This window comes from Dromiciops gliroides, chromosome 4, assembly GCF_019393635.1.
Source record: "Dromiciops gliroides isolate mDroGli1 chromosome 4, mDroGli1.pri, whole genome shotgun sequence".
In the NCBI taxonomy this organism is placed as follows: domain Eukaryota; kingdom Metazoa; phylum Chordata; class Mammalia; order Microbiotheria; family Microbiotheriidae; genus Dromiciops; species Dromiciops gliroides.
In genome coordinates, this window is record NC_057864.1 from 362,557,900 (window position 1) to 362,580,469 (window position 22,570).

The window sequence follows — 22,570 nt, forward strand, 5'->3', positions numbered from 1 at the left end:
TATTGCAAGTCCCCCCACACCTCAATTTGGTAGGACTTGCCAGGCTTTGTGCATAACTAGCATAGGCTTTAAGAACCTATAATTACCTCCAAATTACAATGAGGCATCCAAGTAGGATTTTAGTGGAGAAGATGAAATTTAATAGGGGAAAATATAAATGCACTTAGGTTAAAAAAAAACAACCATCCAAGTATAATATAAAGGAGGTAACATAAGACAACAGTAATATGGAGGAAAAAACTAGGATTTTTTAATAGACTTCAAAGTCAATATCAGTCAACAGTGTGACATGGAAGCGAAAAAGAGGAATGATTAAAATATAGAAGAGAAAAGGTAATGTGCCTATAATTTTTCCTGGCCATACCAATTCAAGAGTATTTTGTCTAGTTCTAGGAAGTACATTTTAGGAAAGACACTGAAACTTGAGCAAGCCTAGAGAAGGGGAACCAGTATTTGAAGAGAATCAAAATTTCTCCCATAAGAAATCAGTTGAAAAAACCAGGAAAGTTTATTCTGGTAAAGAAGACTTAGTGTGGACCTGATGGGTATGTTCAAGCCTTTGAAGAGCTATCATAAGGAAGATGAATTGAACTGTTCTGATTGGCCCCAGAGGGCAGAACTAGGAAAAATTACAGCAAAGTAGATTTTGGCTCAACATAAGGAAATTTTTTGAAGAAAAAAAAAACAGAATTGTCTAAAATCAGAGATAGTAGATTTCCCATTACTGGATGCCTTTAAGTGATGGTTTAAAGACCATTTGTCAGAAATATTGTAAAAGTGATTTTTATTTAATTAAGGGTTAGACTAGATGGCCCCTGAGATCCTTATTCACTCTGATATTCTGTGAACCAGTTAAAAGGAGAAAACTACAATGTAATATTTTCTTTTTTCCATTATGTGAAATAATTGATTGGATAAATCATTTGCCACTGAATTACTGGTTAACCTTGATGTTGGATAAGCATAGCTTTACTCTAATGATATAGGGAGCATATCACTAAAGTTTCATTTTGACTCTGTAAGGGAAAGGTTGGAGAATGAGAGTAGTGTATTATTATTATTATATTAGCTAATATTGGTAATTTCAGAAGGCTATATTGCTTTTCAAATATAATCATTAAAAAAGATGAGTCACAAACTTTGGCACAGGCTGATACAGTGGAAAAAGTATTCGACTCAGAATCAAAAGTCTTAGTTTTGAATCCTGGCTCCATCAGTTATATAATCTGTGACCCTGGAGAAATCATTTAATCCCTTTGAGTTCTAATTTTCATATTTGTGAAACGTGGATGATAACATATCACCAGCTTTGTGGAGTGGCAAGAAGAGTGCTTAGTGAAGTGTAAGGCAAAATAAAGATGTTAGATTTTATCATTAGTAAAGCAAAAAAAAGTTCATCCCAGAGTTACACCATTGATATCAATTTAGAAAAGAGTATCTTCCCCTTTGGGTAGATATGCATGAAGCCAGGAAGAGTCATCTTCCTTAGTTCAAATCTGGTCTCAGACACTTACTTGCTGTGTGATCCTGGGAAAGCCTGCTTGCCTTGGTTTCCTCATCTATAAAATGAGCTGGAAAAGGAAATGGCAAGCCACTACATTATCTTTGCCAAGAAATCCCCACATGAGGTCACAAAGAGTCATATGTAACTGAAATGACTGAATAACAACAAAAATCTTCCCCTTAATTTCTTGATTAAAGTTAAGAGATCTCCATCCTTGCCACTGAATTCCCTCTTGTCTTATTCTATTGCTGTTAAAGGTGCTGTATTTCAAATAGAAATGGATTGGTTGTGTTTCTGGATTTATATTAACCTCCCAGCATATATGGATGGAGGGATTCAGTGAGGGTAGTCTCTTCCAAACCCAGAGTCACCTTCTATAAACCCACAGAATAGACAGAGAATAGATCAGACAGTTTATATGACTGAAATACAGAACTTTGATCTTGGGAATTGTGCATCCTGCACCTTTCAGGATCAATACTTTTTAAGAAAGGAGATATTGCCAATGCATAAATAAAGCCTGGAGACTCAACATGCTGCTTCAATTTCTACCCTAGTAGCTGTTTCTTTTAAATTCACACTTGATTAGTATTTGGAATTTGGAGGAAATGCAATCTGTTTGGTTTTCAAAGTCTTTTACAGAATTTCATTTTTGTCAGTTGGAGAGATCCAATGACAAGGTAATAAGGAAATCTCTATGGGATATTTTTATGTTAGTGTCAGAAGTCAGTAAGCTCACTACATAAAAGAACCTAATTTGTATAGATCAGTTTTAGTACAGGAATACTTCAGGAGCATAATATCCAATGTATTGACTTTGACATGCCCTTGTGGGATGGAGGAAGGGAAATGTAATGATACAAAACTGAGGAAGTGGGGACAGGAAAGTGTAATAGGTAGAAAACCAAGAGAAAAGAAGCAAATTGTATGCTTGAAAAAAAAGATCAATTCATCACTGTTAGTTTTTCTTGGAATTATGCATGGGAGGACATAACATTATTGAGGTAGAAGTGGCTTCAGGCTTTTGTTCCATCTATGGAGAGCCAGGGCTGCAATTTATTGTAGGGAGGGAGGAGAGGAATTCCTAGGAGAAACATTTTTTGAATGAATGAAGGACCTGAACACTCAAAGCTCCTTTATAGCTAACCTAACCTAAAGGCTCTCTTCTTTTTTGTGAGCCTGTTTTCTCTTGTTCCACCCTAAGATGGTGAGCCCCTGATTGCCACCTTTTAGAAAATTACTGAGCATAAACTCAAAGGCTGTCTTCAGTATCTTACACTGACAACTCTTTCTAACTTTAAAAAAAAAAAAAACCTTTTCTCCCAACACCTTTTTCTAATCCATTAATCATTTTTGTGACACTTTAAATAAAAATACTAAAACTTTATTACCAACGCTGAATCAGCGATCTCAAATAGGAACATTTTCCTTGGCCAGGATGACCATGGATGAAACAAGCATAAATAAAGATTGCCCTTCTCTGTGTGTCTATTCCTGGAAAATGGTGAATATGCATGTCATAGATGTGAGCACAGTTTAACACTGCCATTGAAACCTTTGGCAGACTTACCTTTTATCAGAACTGACATTTCTACAGGACATTTAGGACAGTGAGGTTCACTTTGCCTGAGGTTCGCATTCTAGCTGAAGTAATGGGGGGAACAAAATGCCTACAAATTGAGCATTTATCAAGTTCAGGGTTAGACTGTGGCATATTAACAAATGAAATCATATTGCTTAACTGACCTCTCATCATGCTGGTTTCTGCTAATGCAGTTGTCCTGATCACATCCTGCTCTGTCTCCGGATGGGTCAAATCAATTTGACAACTAACTGGTAATTTTGAAGCGGCAGTTGCTTGCTGTGAGTGCAGGTTCTTGGCTGTTTCTACATGGAGACTCTGAAATTACACAGGCCAGTGTGATTGATTTCACGAGTAAATTATTAGTCCAAACTGAATACTTTCCAGAGATGTGACAAGGAAGAGCATCCATCACATTATAGGTCATTTCTACAACTCTGAAACAGAATCTTCTGCATGTCAAAGTGAGTTACAAATCACATTTCCATCAATAGATTGTGGTTATATAGGTGTGGTGAAATGCTGCAATTTAAATGACAAGAATAAAAAGTCACCCTGTGCACAGAAAATCATCCTCCAAGGATACACTTGAGTGTTGCTCTCTTCTTAGAAAGCCTTTTGAATGTGCTTCATTTAAAATGAATTTTAACTTGACTATTCACATCTTACAGTTAATTAATTCTGAGTCTCTCATTACTCTCCATGTCATAAACAGCAATATACTTCATGTCTAGTTTATACTTATCCCATAAACAAAGTAAATCATACTTTCAATTCAAAACGACGCACATTTTTATCAGCATTACAGAAATTGTCCTAGCTCCTCTACTCAATCTGGAATAACAAGTTGGGATAAGAAAGGATTATTAAGGCATACACATCATTAATGACCATTAAAAATTCATTTCAAATTTGGTGATGACACAGTGTTTGATGTTGTCCTGACATACTGTATGCTTCAAAAGATCGATCAAATAAGAGCAAAAATTCAAACCCTTCATCTGAAATTGAGCATTCAACACTTTCCCTCATCTCCAAAGCCCAAGTGGATGTTTCCCAATATGTATAACATCTAAGAATAGTCACAGGCAGTTTCCACACTGTGCAAAGTTCGAAATAGTTATCCAGTCAATTTAGTCCATGTAGTCAGGGAAACTAGGTCACTCAGGATAAAATATCAACCCTGAGGCCTGGATAATCTATATTGACTATACACATTAATCAAAATGAACTGGCTAACTCCCAAATCTCTTCTATACTTTGTGCTATAGATCTGGACTGCCTTAAATGTCTCACAAGTCATTTCATAAAAAGAATTAAGAATCTTAGATTCTGTCATCTCAAAATGATATAATAGTCCAAAACTCTCAAAATAAGTATGTTATTGAAAGTATATTGTAGGGGCAGCTAGGTGGCGCAGTGGATAGAGCACCAGCCCTGGAGTCAGGAGGACCTGAGTTCAAATCCGGCCTCAGACACTTAACACACACTTACTAGCTGTGTGACCCTGGGCAAGTCACTTAACCCCAATTGCCTCACAAAAAAAACCAAAAAACAAAAAACAAAAGTATATTGTAAGTATATTATTAAAATGGCAATGGACAAAATCATCATAGTGCCAGAAAAAGTTGGCCCAGTACAAAATAAAATTCAGCCCTGGTCTTTTGCTAACCTATTTCCCACTTTAGGAAGGGCATTGTAAGGCTAGAGAATATCCAGAGAAGTTCAACCACTATGGTGAAAAGTATTGATACTATGCTGCATGAAGATCCACTTAAAAGACTGGGGATATCTAAGCTGGAGAAGAGAAGACTCAGGGAATCGTGATAGCTGTCCTGAAATATTCGAAATGCTATCCTATGAAAGAAGGATTAGATTTATTTTGCATGAATCCAGAGGGCAAAACTAGAAAAAAATGGGTGGCAGATCTCAGACTTGATGTCAAGACCAACTTCCTAACAAGTAGAACTGTCCCAAAGTGGAATAGGCTGACCAAGAGACTGGAGGGTTGTTCAAGAATAACTCCAAGCAGAGTCCGGTTGACTCTTTGTTGAGTCTTTTCTGGTGAGGATTCTTTTAGAGGTGCAGGTTGAGTTAGATGGGCATGAAGGTCCCTTCCAACTCTAAAATCTGGGATTCTAGGAGATGATGGCCCCTTGGTCACTTCAGAGTTAAGTTTAAAATGGGTTGCTGAGAAAGCCTTGAGAGTAATAGGTTCCCTAACTTTTAACACAGGAATATGTAAGGGAAAGGAAATGGTCTCAACAGTATCAGCAAAGCTAAGCTCATGGGAGTTTCCAGTTTGAAAGCTATGCGTGTTAGGACATTCAACCCATTTTCCAACCTGATTGCAGATGTACTAGATATGGTCAAGAGGACACACAGGAGACAGACCTCACTAGGTACTTTAACCAAACAGGCAGCATGAGAACAGAAGACAAAGATATCCTGGAACAAGAAGGTACCCGTGGGCCCAGGACACTGAAATCTTGTAGTCTCTGTGCTGATGCTCCTGTCTTCTTTCTTTCTTTCTTTCTGCTTGCAGTCTTTAAATGATAGAATTATGGAAGCTGCAACAAAACTCAAACTCCAGTGATATCCACTACTCCCTACTGTTTAAGGATAATGGCTAATTGTGGCCCCCAACAAAATGGAAGCACCCGTGTGTTTCACAAAGCCAAGCCTGCACCTGTTCCATCCTACTTCCTATTTGGCTAGATTGCCTGCCTCATTAGGCTAACACAGAGAAGCATTTGCTCATTTCACAGGAACTGTGGTGATGCACATCCTATTTGAAGGGGAAGGGTGGGTTACCTAAAGTGTCTGTGTTATGAACACTAGAGTAGATCTTTCATGTACAAACAATCCTCCACTTGTTCCTCCCCCTGCCCCCTCACTTGCCTTGCTGATTCCCTGCAAATGCGGTTATTTCTCATTCATGTTGTTATTGTTGCCCCTTCCAATGGCTCTCTTTTTAATTGGGAAATCATGCCTGTTGCACTCCAAGAGGTTAATTTGTGGCCAAAGGAGAGGAAAAATTCATCTTCTTTTGAATTATGCAAATTGAAACCACAACGGAATAAAATACACACCACATTTATGGTGAGATTAGCTCTCGGTGAAATTAGTTTTGAATTAGAAAACATGTGAAGTGGAATCTCATTTGAAGAGGGTCCAGCAGAGTAAAGTCTGCTGCAGATGGCAGATGAGAACCATGGTATAGCATAATAGGGCAGAGCCTAGGACAAATATTCTAAATTCTTTTCTGAAAAATTGTGATTATAGGCCTCCCAACCTACCAACACTAAAATAGAATCTTTTCAGATGAAACTCTGTAAATGAAAAAAAATTGCAACGTAACTTATTATTTAACATAGAAAATGCTGTAATGGTTTTTTTTTTCTATTTCCTTGAGTGCTTGTTTTATATGATGTAATATTAGGTCTTGTTTTAGAGTCAAAGGATAAGACCTGAGTTCAAGTCCTAGTTCTGCCTGACTAACTCTGATACTGTGGACCAGTCACTCACCCTCTGAGCATCAGTTTCCCTATGAGAAGGCACTGTCAGAGGCAACAGATGAAAAGCAACTTCTAAATTCCAGAAGAATAAAGTACCAGAAAAGGAGAAATAAGTGGTGATGAGAGGTATGGGAAAATCCATCACAGATCTGTCTATCTAAATGGTACCAATGAAATTCATTTCCTTCATAGTAAGGTGATATGTTGGATAGGACACTGGGTCAGAAATCCAGAGTTCAGGGTCTAGAGTTCAAATCTAGCCTCAGTTATTTACTAACTGTGTAAGCACAGGCAATTCACTTAACCTCTATTTGCCTGTTTCCTCACCCGTAAAATGGAAATGATAATAGCATCACCTACTTCCCAAGATGCTGCTACCACTACTGCTGTTATTGTAACTATGAATACTGGTTGCCAATAAAGGGTATTCGATGATCTACACATAGCTTATTTATTACTAACCATAACTAAAAGGTCATTACTGTATGTATTTACATTCATGTTGTATATACAATATGTATCATCATGATATTCTGACCTTCCAGGAGATAATGGTCACTGTGCTTGCTCTGTACCTATGGTATAGGATCTTGGACATTTTACTTTACATAATTTGACCTCAATACCCTTATCTGCAAAATTAGGAAGGTATAATAGATATTGTTTCTTTTAGCTCTAAGATGCTATGAATCTCTACTTTTAGTATGTTGCAGGTATTCTTCTGTTTAAAATTCTGTCTTTTGGGGGCGGCTAGGTGGCACAGTGGATAAAGCACCGGCCCTGGATTCAGGAGTTCCTAAGTTCAAATCCAGTCTCAGACATTTGACACTACTAGCTGTGTGACCCTGGGCAAGTCACTTAACCCCCATTGCCCCGCAAAAAAAAAAAAAATCTTTTTTTCCTATTCAACTGGGTTGTCTTTGCCAGTAAAAAAAAAAAATACTGTTACAGTTTTGTCTCTATGTTTAGACTTTCAATAGTAGTGAGTTATAGTACAGTGGAAAATATAATAACTCTGAAATCCAAAGATCTGGATCTACACCCTCCTGTAACCAACCTGGGTAAGTACTGACCTCCTTTGTGACAATGAGCAAGTTACTGAACCTCTCTAGGCCTCAGTTTCCCCATCTATAAAAGGAAAGAATTAGACTCAATAAACTCTAAGAGCCCTTCCAGCTCTAGATTTATCATGTTCCCCTCCCCCCAAGAAACAACCTTCCTTTCTAGACAGGAGTTAATGAATCATAGATCAAGAGCTTGAGGAACCTCGTGGGCAGGGCCTTGAGTCTAACACCTTCATTTTATAGATGAAGAAACTGAGGCCTAGAAAGGTTAAGTGACTTGGCCAAAGTCTAGGGGTGTGTTGGTCAATGTTTAACAACTGGAACTCTGAAAAAAAATCTCTTCATGGCACAATTTTCAGTTTAATCAGAATTGCTAACAGTTTCTTCATCATTTTCTTAAGTCTAGACAGTCAACAAAACAATAAATCAAGCCCTGGTTTGTAGAATTTGCCAATTTCCAAAGTGTAAAAGTCAGGAATGGGCTCTAGGATACCCCAGCAAGCAAAATCACACAGGTAGCATCAGAGATAGAATATAACCTAGAACTTCTGATTTTGAAGCCTGTATGGTCCACTGTACCACAAATTTGTTGGGTCTTCCATGGCAAAACTCTGTGTGTGGGTGTGGGTGGGTTTTAATGGCACTTTGAAAGATACTGGATATTTCATTTACATTCGCTATCATAAAAAAAATTAGCCTTAAAAACCTACTGTGACTGAGTGAATTTTAAATGTTTTCATTTTTATTTTGTATTTATATGGTAATCCTAGTGTAATCCTAACATCTTTACAGTTGTTGGATGGAAATGGGTTTTTAGACACATGAATTTTTTTTTTAATCTGAAAATGAAGATAAATCATAAAATGAGGAGCAAACACTTAAAAATCAATGGCTCCCTACTGCCTACAATATAAGGTCTAATCCTCTTAACCTGGTTTGACTCCAAACACATCTAGTTTTCTTCCCTATCTAGGTTTTAAGTTCCAAGCCAAACTGGAAAATTCATAATTCTCTAAAATCACCATGACCTTCCTCACCTCCATAACTTTACTCATGCTACTGTCTTTATTTGGGATGTACTTCTTTCTCTTCTTGCAGGCCTGGGAAAATATAATCTTCTCTACAAGGACTTTCATAACATACAATAAATAAACTCCTTCATAATATGCTGTATTTCTGCAGCTTACATTTTACATCTAATTTTTCATTATTGTCTCATATCTTCTCTCTTCCACTAGGTTATTTGTTTCTTAAGGAACAAGGAACAGATCTTTTTCATATTTATAGTTCTAGTGATCAGCATAGTGAATTTCCATAGATTGGGTATTTAGTAAATGTTGCTCAAATTGAAAAGTTCTTTCTCAAGCACATCACTTATCACCTTCTATTCCCAATCTCTTTCATCTTAGTGCCATACTAGAAAGGACATTGGGCCTGGATTCAGCAAGACCTGAGTGCAAATCTGTCCTTAGATATTTACTAACTGTATGATCCTGTTCAAGTCACTTAATCCCTATTTGCCTCTGTTTCCTTGTTTGTAAAATGGGAATGGTAATAGCACCCACCTCCCAGTGCTGTTGTGAGGATCAAATGAGATAATAATTGTAAAGTGCTTCACACAGTGCCTGGCACATAGTAAGCACTCTATAATGTTAGCTATTATTATTATGATCAGCTAATATATTTGATTTCCCCCTTCTCCAATGCCCTCGATGTTCACATTCATTTTTATGAGTAATCTATAGTAGGCAAAATTGAGACCATATATACAGGACCAATCCAATATGGATGGAAGTGACGGGGGCAGGCGATTGGGGAGGAGGAAGGGAGGTTTGGAAGAGAATAGATTCAGCTAAAAAGAGCAGCAATTTAAGACACAGCCTACTTGAAAGGAAATCGATAAGAAAGAGAAAGTGAATTAGAAGAGATTCTGAACACTGAAGTCGTTAAAGCTGAGGGACAGCAGAAACCAGTATATACACTATCCAATTTAAAGCACTTTCCTTAGTACTTTATCCCTTTCCAACATATTTGCTGTGTAATGTTTATTACAACTATCTATACTTATGTCTCTCGCTGTTAGATGACAAGCTTCATGAAGTCAGGAGCCAAAGCTTATCTAAATTTTGCATCTTCTGCTTTTAGCCCACTCTGCTTCTGTATGCTCCTTTGTTCAGTCTTTTTTTTTTTTCAGTTGTGTCCAACTCTTCATGACCCCATTTGGAGTTTTCTTGACAAAATTAGAATGGTTTGTCATTTCCTTTTCCAGTTAATTTTACAGATGAGGAAACTGAGGCAAACAGAGTTAAGTCATTTGACCAGGATCACATAGCTAGAAAGTGTCTGAAGCTATATTCGAACTCAAGACACTGGACACTTACTAAGTGTGTGACCTTGGGCAAATCATTTAACCCTCATTGCTCCCCCAAAAAAGGATATTCCATGCTCTTGAGGTTAGACCAAGAGATAAGGCATGGGGGCAGCAAGGTGGCACAGTGGATAAAGCACCGGGCCTGGATTCAGGAGTACCTGAGTTCAAATCCAGCCTCAGACACTTGACACTAGCTGTGTGACCCTGGGCAAGTCACTTAACCCCCATTGCCCCACAAAAAAAAAAAAAGAGAGAGATAAGGCATGTATGGTCATGCACCCTATCTAGTGATAGCCCATATCTATCTAGTCCCAGAAAGCATGCTAGCTAAATTTCAGCAATGTTCCTCACCCGTTGGGCTTCATGGTGGTGAACTTTTCAGCCAGAGCTGAAGTCAAAGTCCATCTATTAAATCCATCACTTGGTCCATCTACTAAGGCATCGGTAAGTTGGAGTTTGCTATCAGTAAACAGAGAACCTGTACCAGAGTACAGAGAAGATTACGTTTATACACTACCTTGAAATGTTTCAAGAAAGCTAAAGGTCTCATTCTAAAGTAATTGACAAATGCTATATATTATTGTTCCCATGAATTTTAAACTTTTCTTAAAATGTACTGTGTATTTTCATTCAGCTCTCTCCTATTTCTGTGCCAGACATCTCCAAGGATTAAAGTATCTTAACTAACATTATGCATCTCTCTGCACTACTGCCTCTCCCCATCCATGACCCCCAGACTCCCCATCCCCCCCCACACACTATAGAGACTACCTGGATAAAATTTACACAAGTGCCCAAGAGATACATGGCAATTAATGCATACAAATGGGAATGAATCTATTTTGGATTCAACGTCAGCAGGCTCTGCTGCTGTAGGGGCTATGCAGGTGGGTACCATTTAGCCAGCTGTTGTTAGGAATAGATTTTCACAGCAGTAGGATATAGCTCCGCAAATGTGGGCTATCCCCTTGATAATGAGGCCTCAGAAAATTTTAAGGGGTGAGATGGAAAAAGGACTTTCTGCCAAACCTGTTTGAATTGTGTTTGCTTTTTCTGGGAAGAAAACATTAGCTGGTGCTACTTCTAATAACTTAAATGGTTCCCTAACATTGTCTCTGGCTCTGAAGGGAACCATGCCTTTCAGTGAAAAAGGAAGTCAATTTCCAGGAGATGTTCTGAGGTTCTAAGGCACATTTTTATTTAAAACATCTTGTACATTATATACTATACTTAAAGCCAAGAAGACAAGTCTTACTCAATAACACTGGGATGCAAATATCTACTGTGCAGTTTGAATAGACAAAGACATCCAAGAATACATCATAATCTGTATGATTGCAGTCACAGACTTTACAGATCAATTTGACTGGGTACCAGCTAGAGTAGTGTGCTGATAACAGTTCCCTAATGAATTTTTCCTAGATGAATACACATAATTTTCCATTAATATTGCTATTTTCACTGCTAAGTCTCACTAATCACACCTTTTATCTATCTTTACATATATACATATTGAAGGATAATAATAGTTAACATTTATATAATGCATTACCATTTTCAAAGAGCTTTACAAATATTATCTCATTTGATCCTCACAACAGCCAGGTAAAGTAAATGCTATCATTATCTCCTTTTTAGAGATAAGAAATATTGGGGCAGACAGAAGTTAAATGATTTTTACCCAAGGTCACAGAGCTAATCAGTGCCTGAGATAGGATTCATACTGAGGTGTTCCTGATTCCAAGTCTAGCACTTAATTCATTCCACCTTCTAGATGAACCCCACTCAAAAAAACTGGCTTTCTTGTGAGTATGGCTGATGAGGCAACAACTTGGGACAGATGTGAAAGGGTGTGGGTAAAGCCAAATGTAAGAGTGCCACTATTTTTACTGACTCGAAATATGGCTTTGGCATATGCTACTTTATTGGTATGATTTGGCGTCAACGAGGCTTCCTAACATCCTTGGGCAAGGCTATTGCCAATGGGAACCTTATCAAGGACCTCTTAGATGCCCTGAAACTGACTTCATTGTTATTCATAGATACAGCACTAAGCAGCACACAGAGTCAATAGTCAATAAATATTTATTAAACACCTATTAATTGGTAGGCACAATGTTAAGTACTACAGGTACAAATATGAAAAAAGAAAGTCTCTGCCCTCAAAGAGATTACAATCTAATGGAGGAAGACAATTCACAAAAGGAAGTTTTAAAGAGTGTGAGGAGGTTTGGAGAGGTTTGATAGAGAAGACAAAGGTGGTTCAGAGTATTGCAGCCAGGTGAGAAATGAGATGTTCTGAGCCAAGTCCAAAATAGAACTCATCATCTTTTCCCCTAAACTCACTCACTCCTACCTTCCCTATTCCTGTAGAGGGCAACATTTTCCTCCCAGTTACCCAGGCAACCTGGGAGTCATCTTGGACACTTCACTCTTTCTCACCCCTCATATCCAAACTGTTGCTAAGGCCTGCCATTTTTACCTTTGCAACAACTCTCAATTATGTCCCCTCTCTGTCCTCTGATGCTGCCAAAGGCCTTCATTACCTTCTGCCTTGATTACTACAGTAGTCTACTGGTGGGTCTGTTTGCCTGAATTCCCTCCCTGCTCCAATCCATTCTCTGTTCAGCCACTAGAGTGATTTTCCTAAAATGCAAGTCTGATAATGTCACTCTCCTAATCAATAAAATCCAAAAGCTTCCTATTTAATGCCTCCAGCAGCAAATACAAAATACTCTATTTGGTATTCAAAGCTCTTCAGAACCTAGCCCTCTCCTACCTTTTTAATTTTCTTACACCTTAATCCAATATGAAGAAAATGTATTCTTCGATCCAGTGGCACTGGTCTCCTGACTCACGAATGAGACATTCTATCTCTCGGCTCCAGTCATTTTTTCTGGCTGTCCAACATTCCTATAATGCTCTTCCTACTTCACTCCTATGACACCTCCCTGCCTTCCTTTAAGTCTCAACTAAAATCCCACCTTTTACAGGAAGCCTTCCCTAACCCTCTTAATTCCAGTGCTTTCCCTCTTTTAATTATTTTCTCTCTGAAGAACTCTGGAAGTGATTGGGTGACATGGGAGACGCTGGCAAAGAACTGCCCAGCATGGCATACCTGCATCAAAGAAGCTCTGTGCTTTATAAGCAAAGCAGAATTGAAGTAGCTCAAAAGAAAAATGAGATGTACAAATTTAGAGAATCCACCTCAAATGTTCACATAAACTACTTGTGCCCACCTGTGGTAGAGCATTCCAAGCTCCTATTGGACTGAACAGCCACAGTTGGATACACTATAGTTTGACTCTAATGTAGTGATGTCGTTTTGGTCCTTTTCAAGAATGAAGGACAACAACGTACCAAACAATCAACCCACAACCATTTTCTATTTATTTTGCATTTATCTTGCTTTGCATGTATTTGTTTTTATTTTTTCTCCTCCATTAAATTGGAAGCTCTTTGAAGGTGGGGACTGACTTTTGCCTTTTTTTATCCCCGAAGCTTAACACATTTCCTAGCTTTTAGTAGGAGCTTAATAAATGTCCATTCATTGATTGATATATTGTGATCTGAAGAATTTCTGTGATTCCTGCTTGCTATCTGATTGGATAAATGCATTTACATGCTATTCACTATTTGTGATTTTTTTTATAACTAGCATTTGGTGGAAAGGAACCAAGTTTGTAGGTTAAAATTTGGTGTGCCCATCCTGAGACAGAGACCAGAGAAGCTAACAGTTTTGAATCTAAACAAACTAAACAAAACTAAACAAAACTAAACAAAAAAAAACCATGAAAGAAGATCGACAAAATTTTGAGAGGCAGATAAGAAATAAATCTGGTCCAATATTCATTCCTGTCTCTTAGAACAGAGCCAGCCTCATGGATGGCCTCTTCTGTTCCCCTCAAGGCAGGAATCATAGTCTTCCTTGGAAAAAAAAAAGAAGGAAGGAAACAAGTATTTATTAAACATTTGCTATGCAACACGCACTAAGTGCTAGAGATACAAATAGAGGCAAAAATATAGCCCTTGCCCTCCTGAAGTTTAAATGTTAGCGAGGAAAAACAGCCCACAAAAGGGAGTGGAAAAGGAAGTGTTGGGAGAGACACAGGTACCTGCCACATACGCATGGTTTTGAAGTCCAAAAGCCAGGAACTAGCCCAAGAAGTGAGTGAAGGTTTGCCTGGGCCCTTCTACCAAACAGATACTCCCCTAGGAACTAAACAGTGGGAGAAGAGGGACTAGCTTTTCAGAGGGATGTTACAGGTTCAGAAAACTACAGGGGTGGTTAAATGTTGCAGGGTGTGGAGGCTCTAGGTTTAAAAGCAAGACCCAGCATAAGATAGCATGGTTTGGAAATTCAGGAGCAGGAATATAATCTGGAGGGGAAAAGGGTAGGCAAGATTCCAAAAGTATCCATCCAAGTTTCCCTTCAAGTACCATTCTATGCCTTTAGATGTCACCTGTAGGGAGCAGCTAGGTGGCGTAGTGGATAAAACACTGGCCCTCAGACACTTGAAACTTAGTAGCTGGGTGACCCTAGGCAAGTCACTTAACCCCCATTGCCCTGAAAAAAAAAAAGATATCTCCTGTGAATTTACACATTTTATACATTATCTCATTTTAGGCTCACAACAATACTGTGAGATAGTCCTACATTTATTATTTTCCTTATTTTTAGATGATGAACCTTGAAGTTCAAAGAAGAAAAATCGGAGCTGGGAAGTGTCAGTAACTGGATTTGGACCCAGGTATTCTTGACTCTGAGTCAAATACTTTATCTAACTAATCATATTGCCCTGTAGCAATCTCCAATACTCTTTCTTCCTGTGACATTCGATGATTCTTATTCCTATTTCTGAATTTCTCATATACTAGATACTGACTTTTTAAAAGTGTGACATTTTGTGTTTCAGTCACATATTCTATTGCATGGGGGGCAAATCAGTCTAGTGTAAACAATTATCCATTATCTGAAACTCTCAAATAAAAAATAAAAATAATAAAAGGATAAAGTACATGTTATCAATATACCTTATTTCTTTTTTTTATTCTAGGAAAACTGCTTTAGCCCATCCCCCATAGGGTTCCACCTTTGACTAAAGGAAGCTCATTGATGGAAAAGAAATAGGGGTTCTGATGCTAATAAAGGGGGCTCAGAAATTTTTAGGCATAGAGTTAAGATAAGAGAAAGCACTTTTTGAAAAGTAAGAAGCTCCATACAAATCCAAGATGTTACTCTGATTGTCTGGGAGCTGGAACCCAGCTGATAGAATACCCACAATTGACAAAGCACAATCTGCATTCTGACACATGAAACTGAAGTCCACAGAGATTAAGTAGTTTGGTAGACTATCAATCAGAAGTAAGTCCATTGGTTTTTAGGTCCATGTTCAGATCACTGGAATTATTTGCTATATTGTTCAGAATTCACTATCTTGAACCCAACAAATAGATTCCCAGTATGGTCTGAAGCAGTGGGAAAAGAGATTATATTTCCCTTCCTCTGGCTACTATCATTATCCAAGTATCTTGGAACTATAGCAACAGGTAAAACCAAAAGCCATTGAATGAACAAATAGAAGGATTCATAAAGACAGGTGTGTGCCAAAACAGGAAGGTCTCTGTAACTTTTTTTCCCCCAATGGACAAAAGTGGAGGTGGGAATTTTTCCTTTTTTTTCTTTGCATCTCCAACATCCAGTACAACGTCTGGTACATAGAAGGTGCTTGTTGAATTAAATTTTAAAATTCATAAATTTAAGATGATTATTAAAAAGAAATATCAAATATCATTGATAATACTCAAGAATGCCAATGGAATCTGGTGTTTGGGGGTGCATATTCTAATTATACTGTGGCAAACAAAAAAATATCCCCAGTGTTTCCTTTAAAACTTACAATGTAAATAAATCCACTGAACAACGAGTAGGAGGTAGAGAAAGATAATTATTTTTGTAGTAATCTGATATACCCACCAGATGGCAGTCTTTCCCATCTCGCTTTCCAGATAATTCAAAACGGGGTAATAAAGGCTGACAAAGCAATTCTATTAGATCTATTTACTGTGTTCAAATATGTGATATCTGCCAGCCTTCTGTGGCTCCAAGATTGGATTTCTCTCATTTCAAAAGAGGCTTCTATGAGCAGAGACTCAGTCCATACATACATCTAAACAACAAAGCCTATTTACATAAAATTTAAGGCTTAAGCCAGACAGGCCCCTCAGGATCTCAGTTTGGCACCTCTGGTTGATATGCAGGAGTCAAAGAGGCTAGGAAATGCCCCTGAGGATGTTTCAGTATATTGTTTGCTTTAAGGGGAAAAAAAACCCAAAATAACAAAAAACAAAACAAAAAAGAGCCAGCAGGGCCAGATATCAAGTCCAAATACTCACTTCTGTTCAAATTTTCTTATCAGATCCAATCTTCTAAAATGCCTAATAACTTAACAATGCTTCCAGACTGCATGAAAAATACCACCCTATACTGTAAATGCAATTTACTCTATTATAAACACATATGTGCATGGCCAAGCACAAAATAGCTTGACAGATGTGCTGGCTGTGAGAAGTGTACTCAGTAACTGCCTAGATGTAAGCAAATCACAAACAAAAGCCAAAAATACTAAAGCCCTCTTTCAATGATCGGTGACATTTGCATGCAAGAAGAGGGACTGAAAATCCAGTGAGTTACTAAATTGCCACAGGGAACCTTAATGAGTTTCTAGAGTAATTTTTCTTTAATTCATTAATTTACATGGTTCAGGATTAGCAGGGTGCTCTCTCAACTCTTCATAGGTCATACACAAAAAGTGTGCTTTTATTTCCAGTAGGCCAACTCATAGAAGCCCAGATTTGGAGTTGAAAAGGACCTTAGAATCCAAAAAATCCAACTTCCTCATTTTACAGATGAGGAAACTACTATAGAAAAAGGTTTATTGACTTGCCCAAGGTCACCCACCTAACAGATGTATAAGGTAGGATTTGGATAAAGGCTTTCGTGAATATAATTCCAGGAGATGAAAGCCTGCAACAGAGTGGTGGCAGTGTTAGAGGAAGAGTGGGGAGAGGATGTATAGAAGAGATATTATTAAGATAGAGTTCTGGGCAGCTAGGTGGTACAGTGGATAGAGCACCGGCCCTGGAGTCAGGAGTACCTGAGTTCAAATTCGACCTCAGACACTTAACACTTACTAGCTGTGTGACCCTGGGAAAGTCACTTAACCCCAATTGCCTCACTTAAAAAAAAAAAAGATAGAGTTCACAGGCCTCTGTACCATATTGTATATGGGGGAGGGAAGAATTGAAAAAGAGTGATGAGGGGGCAACTGGGTGACACAGTGGATAAAGTACCAGCCCTGGATTCAGGAGGACCTGAGTTCAAATTTGGCCTCATACACTTGACACATACTAGCTGTGTGACCCTGGGAAAGTCACTTAACCCTCATTGCCCTACAAGAAAGAAAGAAAGAAAGAAAGAAAGAAAGGAAGGAAGGAAGGAAGGAAGGAAGAAAGAAAGAAAGAAAGAAAGAAAGGAAAGAAAGAAAGGAAGGAAGGAAGGAAGGAAGGAAGGAAGGAAGGAAGGAAGGAAGGAAGGAAGGAAGGAAGGAAGGAAGGAAGGAAGGAAGGAAGGAAGGAAGGAAGGAAGGAAGGAAGGAAGGAAGGAAGGAAGGAAGGAAGGAAGGAAGGAAGGAAGGAAGGAAGGAAGGAAGGAAGAGAAAGAGAGTGATGAGTTGAGGATAATACCTAGGTTGCCCAGTTAGGAAACTGTGAGGATGATGGTGCTCTCAACAAAAGTTTAGAAGTGGAAATGGTTGTGCAGAATAAATAACGAGTTCAGTTTTAGACATGTTGACTTTAGGATGTCTAAAGGACAGTTCCAGATGTCTAAAGACAATTGAAATGTGAGATTCGAGATCAACAGAGAGATTAGGGTTGGGTAAGTAAATTGGAGAACAATTTGTAGAGATGAAAATTGAGTATGAAGCAGTTACAGAAGAAGAATCTTTGCCCCTTTTCCTTATATATAGATGTTTTGACCAACTCATCTGCAAGTGTTGAGCTACCCACTGAGCCGACCTATGCTGAGAGAGCTGCCCACTAAGCCGAGCTTTGCTGAGGTGAGCTGCCAGGTGCTGAACTGCCCCCCCCCTTTTACTCAGGTGTAGCAGGATTTTGTCTCTCTTTTTGTAGGTTCTGTAGTTCCAGAATCTGTTTAGAGGCTTGATTTAATGTTGTATTTGAGGGAAATACAGGAAAGCTCAGGAAAGTTCCTAGCTTCTCTCCACCATCTTGTCTCCCTTCCTTATATATAGAGAAGTGGGGAAATGTTATGGGCCTAGCACCTCAGAAGTTTTCTGGGGTACATCAAAGAACCTTCTCCTTGAGAAACTAAATCAAAAGACAGATATACCTAAAGAGATAAGTGGCATGGGATCTGGACTGAGCTAGCTCCAGGACCACCACCCTTCATTCCCCCTAGGGAGATAAGATTAGGTGTGGCTGCTGCCTTTGTGGTGGGAGGAGGAGAGAGAGATGACTTGAGAGATCTGCAGCCACCCCTCACCCAATTCTCCCAGCCACCACCAGTGGGGGATGGTCCTCCCCCAATAAGGGAACTTTCCACAGTCAGATGATCACCCCCATCTGTCCTCTATAAAAGTACCTGCTTATCTCTTGCTCGAGGAGATTGGTATCTCAGAGCCACGCCATGCCTTTTCCCCATGAGAAGAAGTCCAAGGATTTCTCTCTTGGTTTCCCTTCCCTAGCCCCTAAATAAACTATTATCTTATTCTATTGAATTTGTGTGCAAGAGAGTATAATTCTTTAAGGAGGAATTCCTAAGGACCCCTACCCCTATCCCAAACGCCCCACTATTTCCCCCATAACAAGTACAATGGAGGTCACCAAGTGAAATAGTATAGAGAGAGAAGAGAGCCTAGAAAGAATTCAGAGGGACACCTATAATTAGAGGACAAGGTCTGGAAGAAGAGCCAGCAAAAGAGACAGAGGAATAGTCAGAGAGGTCAAAGAGAAGCAGAAGGGACTTTGTCCTGAAAATTTAGATAGAAGAGAATATCAAAGAGGAGAAAGAGATCAAGCTTATGAAAGGATTGTTGTTGAGGTAGATTGAAGGAGGTTTAGGAGAGAGTGAAAGGAGATGAAGTAGATAAAGTTTTCTAAAGAGTTTAACCATAAAGAAGAAAAGAGCACTGTTTTTGAGGCCTGAGTCAATGAATGCCAAATGCCACAGGGGATATTTAAAACATAGACCTGGAGTAAAACTATGGTGCACTCTATAAAAATGGATGTTAATTCTTTTTTTTCCCATTATTAAATATTTTTATTTAAAGTTTTGAGATCCAAATTTTAACCATCCTTACCTCCCTGCCCTCCCCCCTCACTTAGAAGGTAAGCAATCAGATATAGGTTATACATGTGCAATTACTTAAAATATTTCCATATTATTCATTTTGTACAAGACTCGAATAAAAGGGAAAAAATGAAATTAAAAAAATGAAAAATAGCATGCTTCAATCTATGTTCAATCAATATCAGTTCTTTCCTTGGATAGTATGCTTCATCATTAATCCTTTCGGGTTGTCTTAGGTCATTGTATTGCTGAGAATAGCTAAGTCATTCACAATTCTTCATCAAACAATATTGCTGTCACTGTCCACAATTTTCTCCTGGTTCTTTTCATTTCACTATGCATCAGTTCGTATAAGTCTATCCATGTTTTTCTGAAATCATCCTGCTTGTCATTTTTATAACCTAATAATATTCCATTACAAGCATATACCACAACTTGTTTAGCCTTTCCCCAATTTATGGGGAATCCCCTTTGATTTCCAACTCCTAGCCACCACAAAAAAAGAGTTACTATAATTTTTTTTTTTAATAAATAGGTCCTTTCCCCTTTTTTGGATGTCTCTGGGATATAGAACTAGTAGTGGGATTGCTGGATCAAAGGCTATGTGCAGTTTTATAGCCCTTTGGTCATAATTCCAAATTACTCTCCAGAATGGTTGGATCAGTTGATAAGTTTACCAACAGTGAATTAGTGTCCCAGTTTTCCCAAATGTCCTCCAACATCCAACATTTTCATTTTCTGTCATATTATCAATTCTGATAGGTATGAGGTGGTACCTCAGAGCTGTTTTAATTTGCATTTCTCTGATCAATAGTGATTCAGAGCATTTTTTCATATGACTGGAGATAGCTTTGATTTTTTTGTCTGAAACCTGCCTGTTCATATGCTTTGACCATTTCTCAACTGGGGAGTGACTTGTGGTTTTATAAATTTGACTCAGAGAAATGAGGCCTTTATCAGAGATACTTGTTGCAAAACTTTTTCCCAATTTCTTACTTTCCTTATAATTTTGGTTTCACTGGTTTTGTTTGTGCAAAACTTTTTAAATTGTATATAATAAAAATTATCTATTTTACATTTTATAATACTCTCTATATCTTCTCTGGTCCTAAATTCTTCTTTTGTCCATACATCTGACAGAAAAACTATTCTATGCTCTCTTAATTAGCTTATGGTATCACCCTTTCTGTATAAATCATGTACCCATTTTGACCTTACCTTGGTAAATGGTTTGAGATGTTGGTCTATACCTAGTTTCTGCCATTGTGTTTTCCAATTTTCCCAGCAGTTTTTGTCAAATAATGAGTTTTTGTCCTAAAAGCTTGGATTTTGTGGTTTATCATATACTAAACTACTATGGTCATTTACTATAATGTAATTTTTACCTAATCAATTGCACTGATCCACCACTCTATTTCTTAGCTAGTACTAGATTGTTTGTTTATTTGTTTGTTTTTTCAGGGCAATGGGAGTTAAGTGACTTGCCCAGGGTCACACAGCTAGTAAGTGTCAAGTGTCTGAGGCTGGATTTGAACTCAGGTACTCCTGAATCCAGGGCCAGCACTTTAACCACTGAGCCACCTATCTGCCCCCCTAGATTGTTTTAATAATTATTGCTTTAGCCATACCCGATCTCAAACCATACTATTGCTTTATAGTACAGTTTGAGATCAGGTATGGCTAGAGCAACTTCTTTCACATTTTTTCCATAGATTCCCTTGAAGCTTTTGTTCTTCCAGATGAATTTTGTTATTATTTTTTCTAGCTCTACAAAATAATTTTTTATACTTTGGTATGGCACTGAATAAATAGATTAATTTAGGTAGAATTGCCATTTTTATTATATTGGCTCAGCCTACCCACAAGCAATTAATATCTTTCTAATTATTTAGATGTGATTTTATTTGTGTGAAAAGTGTTTTATATAGTTCCCGGGTTTGTCTTGGCAGCTAGACTTCCAAGTATTTTATATGTCTACAATTATTTTAAATAGAATTTCTCTATCTATTGCTTTAGGATTTTGTTGGTAATATATAGAAATACTGATGATTTATGTGGGGTTATTTTGTTTCCTGCAACTTTGCTAAAGTTGTTAATATTTTCAAGTAGTTTTTCAGTTGATTCTTTAAGATTTTCTAAGTATATCATCATATCATCTGCAAAGAGCAATAGTTTTGTTTCCTCGTTGCCTATTCTAATTCCTTTCATTTCTTTTTTTCTCTTTTATTGCTATAGCTAACATTTTTAGTACAATATAAAATATTAGAGGTAATAAGGTGCATCCTTGATTCACCCCTGATTGTATTAGAAGGTTGATAGCTTATCCCCATTACAGACAATGCTTGCTGATGGTTTTAGATAAATATTATTTATCATTTTAAGCTCCATTTATTCCTATACTCTCTAGGGTTTTTTATAGGAATGAGTGCTGTATTTTGTCAAAGGCTTTTTCTGCATCTATTGAGATAATAATATGATTTCTGTTGGTTTTGTTATTGATACAGTCAATTATGTTGATAGTTTTTCTAATATTGAAACAGCCCTACATTCCTGGTATAAATCCCACCTGGTCAATAGTGTATGATCCTTGTGATATATTACTGTAATCTCTTTGCTAGCATTTTAATTAAAAATTTTGCATCAATATTCATTAGGGAAATTGATCTATAGTTTTCTTTTTCTGTTTTGGTTCTTCCTGTTTTAGCTATCAACACCAAAAATTGTTCCATTTGTTCAATTCTACTTTTTAAGAAATTCTTTTCCTTAGTGAACTTTTGTACTTCCTTTTCCATTTGGCTAATTCTGTTTTTTAGGGAGTTATTTTCTTGTATATCTTTTCTCATGTGATTGACTCTTTTTTCTTGATTCTCTTGCATTACTCTCACTTCTTTTCCCAATTTTTCTTCTACTTCCCTAATTTGTTTTTTTTAATCATTTTTAAGCTCTTCCAAGAATTCTTTTTGGGCCTGAGAACAAATTACATTTTTCTTTGTGGCTTCACATGTAGCCATTTTAACACTATTATCCTCTTCTAAGTTTATGATTTGATCCTCCCTATCACCATAGCAATCAAGGAGCAGCTAGGTGACACAGGAGGATTTGAGTTCAGATCCGGCCTTAGATACTTGACACTAGCCCTGTGACCCTAGGCAAGTCAC

General features: G+C 37.8%; 1 protein-coding gene across 2 annotated transcripts in view; it reads right to left on the reverse strand.

Annotated features, from left to right (window-relative positions):
* Window positions 1-22,570, reverse strand: part of THEMIS (thymocyte selection associated) — a 241,945-nt gene that overhangs the window by 27,457 nt on the left and 191,918 nt on the right. Inside the window, exons 5-6 of one of the 2 annotated variants that reach the window (XM_043963046.1) lie at window positions 3,251-3,404; window positions 3,122-3,174 (exon numbers count right to left, since the gene is read on the reverse strand). In XM_043963046.1, the coding sequence (XP_043818981.1) occupies window positions 3,122-3,174; window positions 3,251-3,404 (207 nt within the window). Of the gene's footprint in view, window positions 1-3,121; window positions 3,175-3,250; window positions 3,405-22,570 lie in introns of those variants that run through there. The other variant, XM_043963045.1, reaches the window with a different exon arrangement.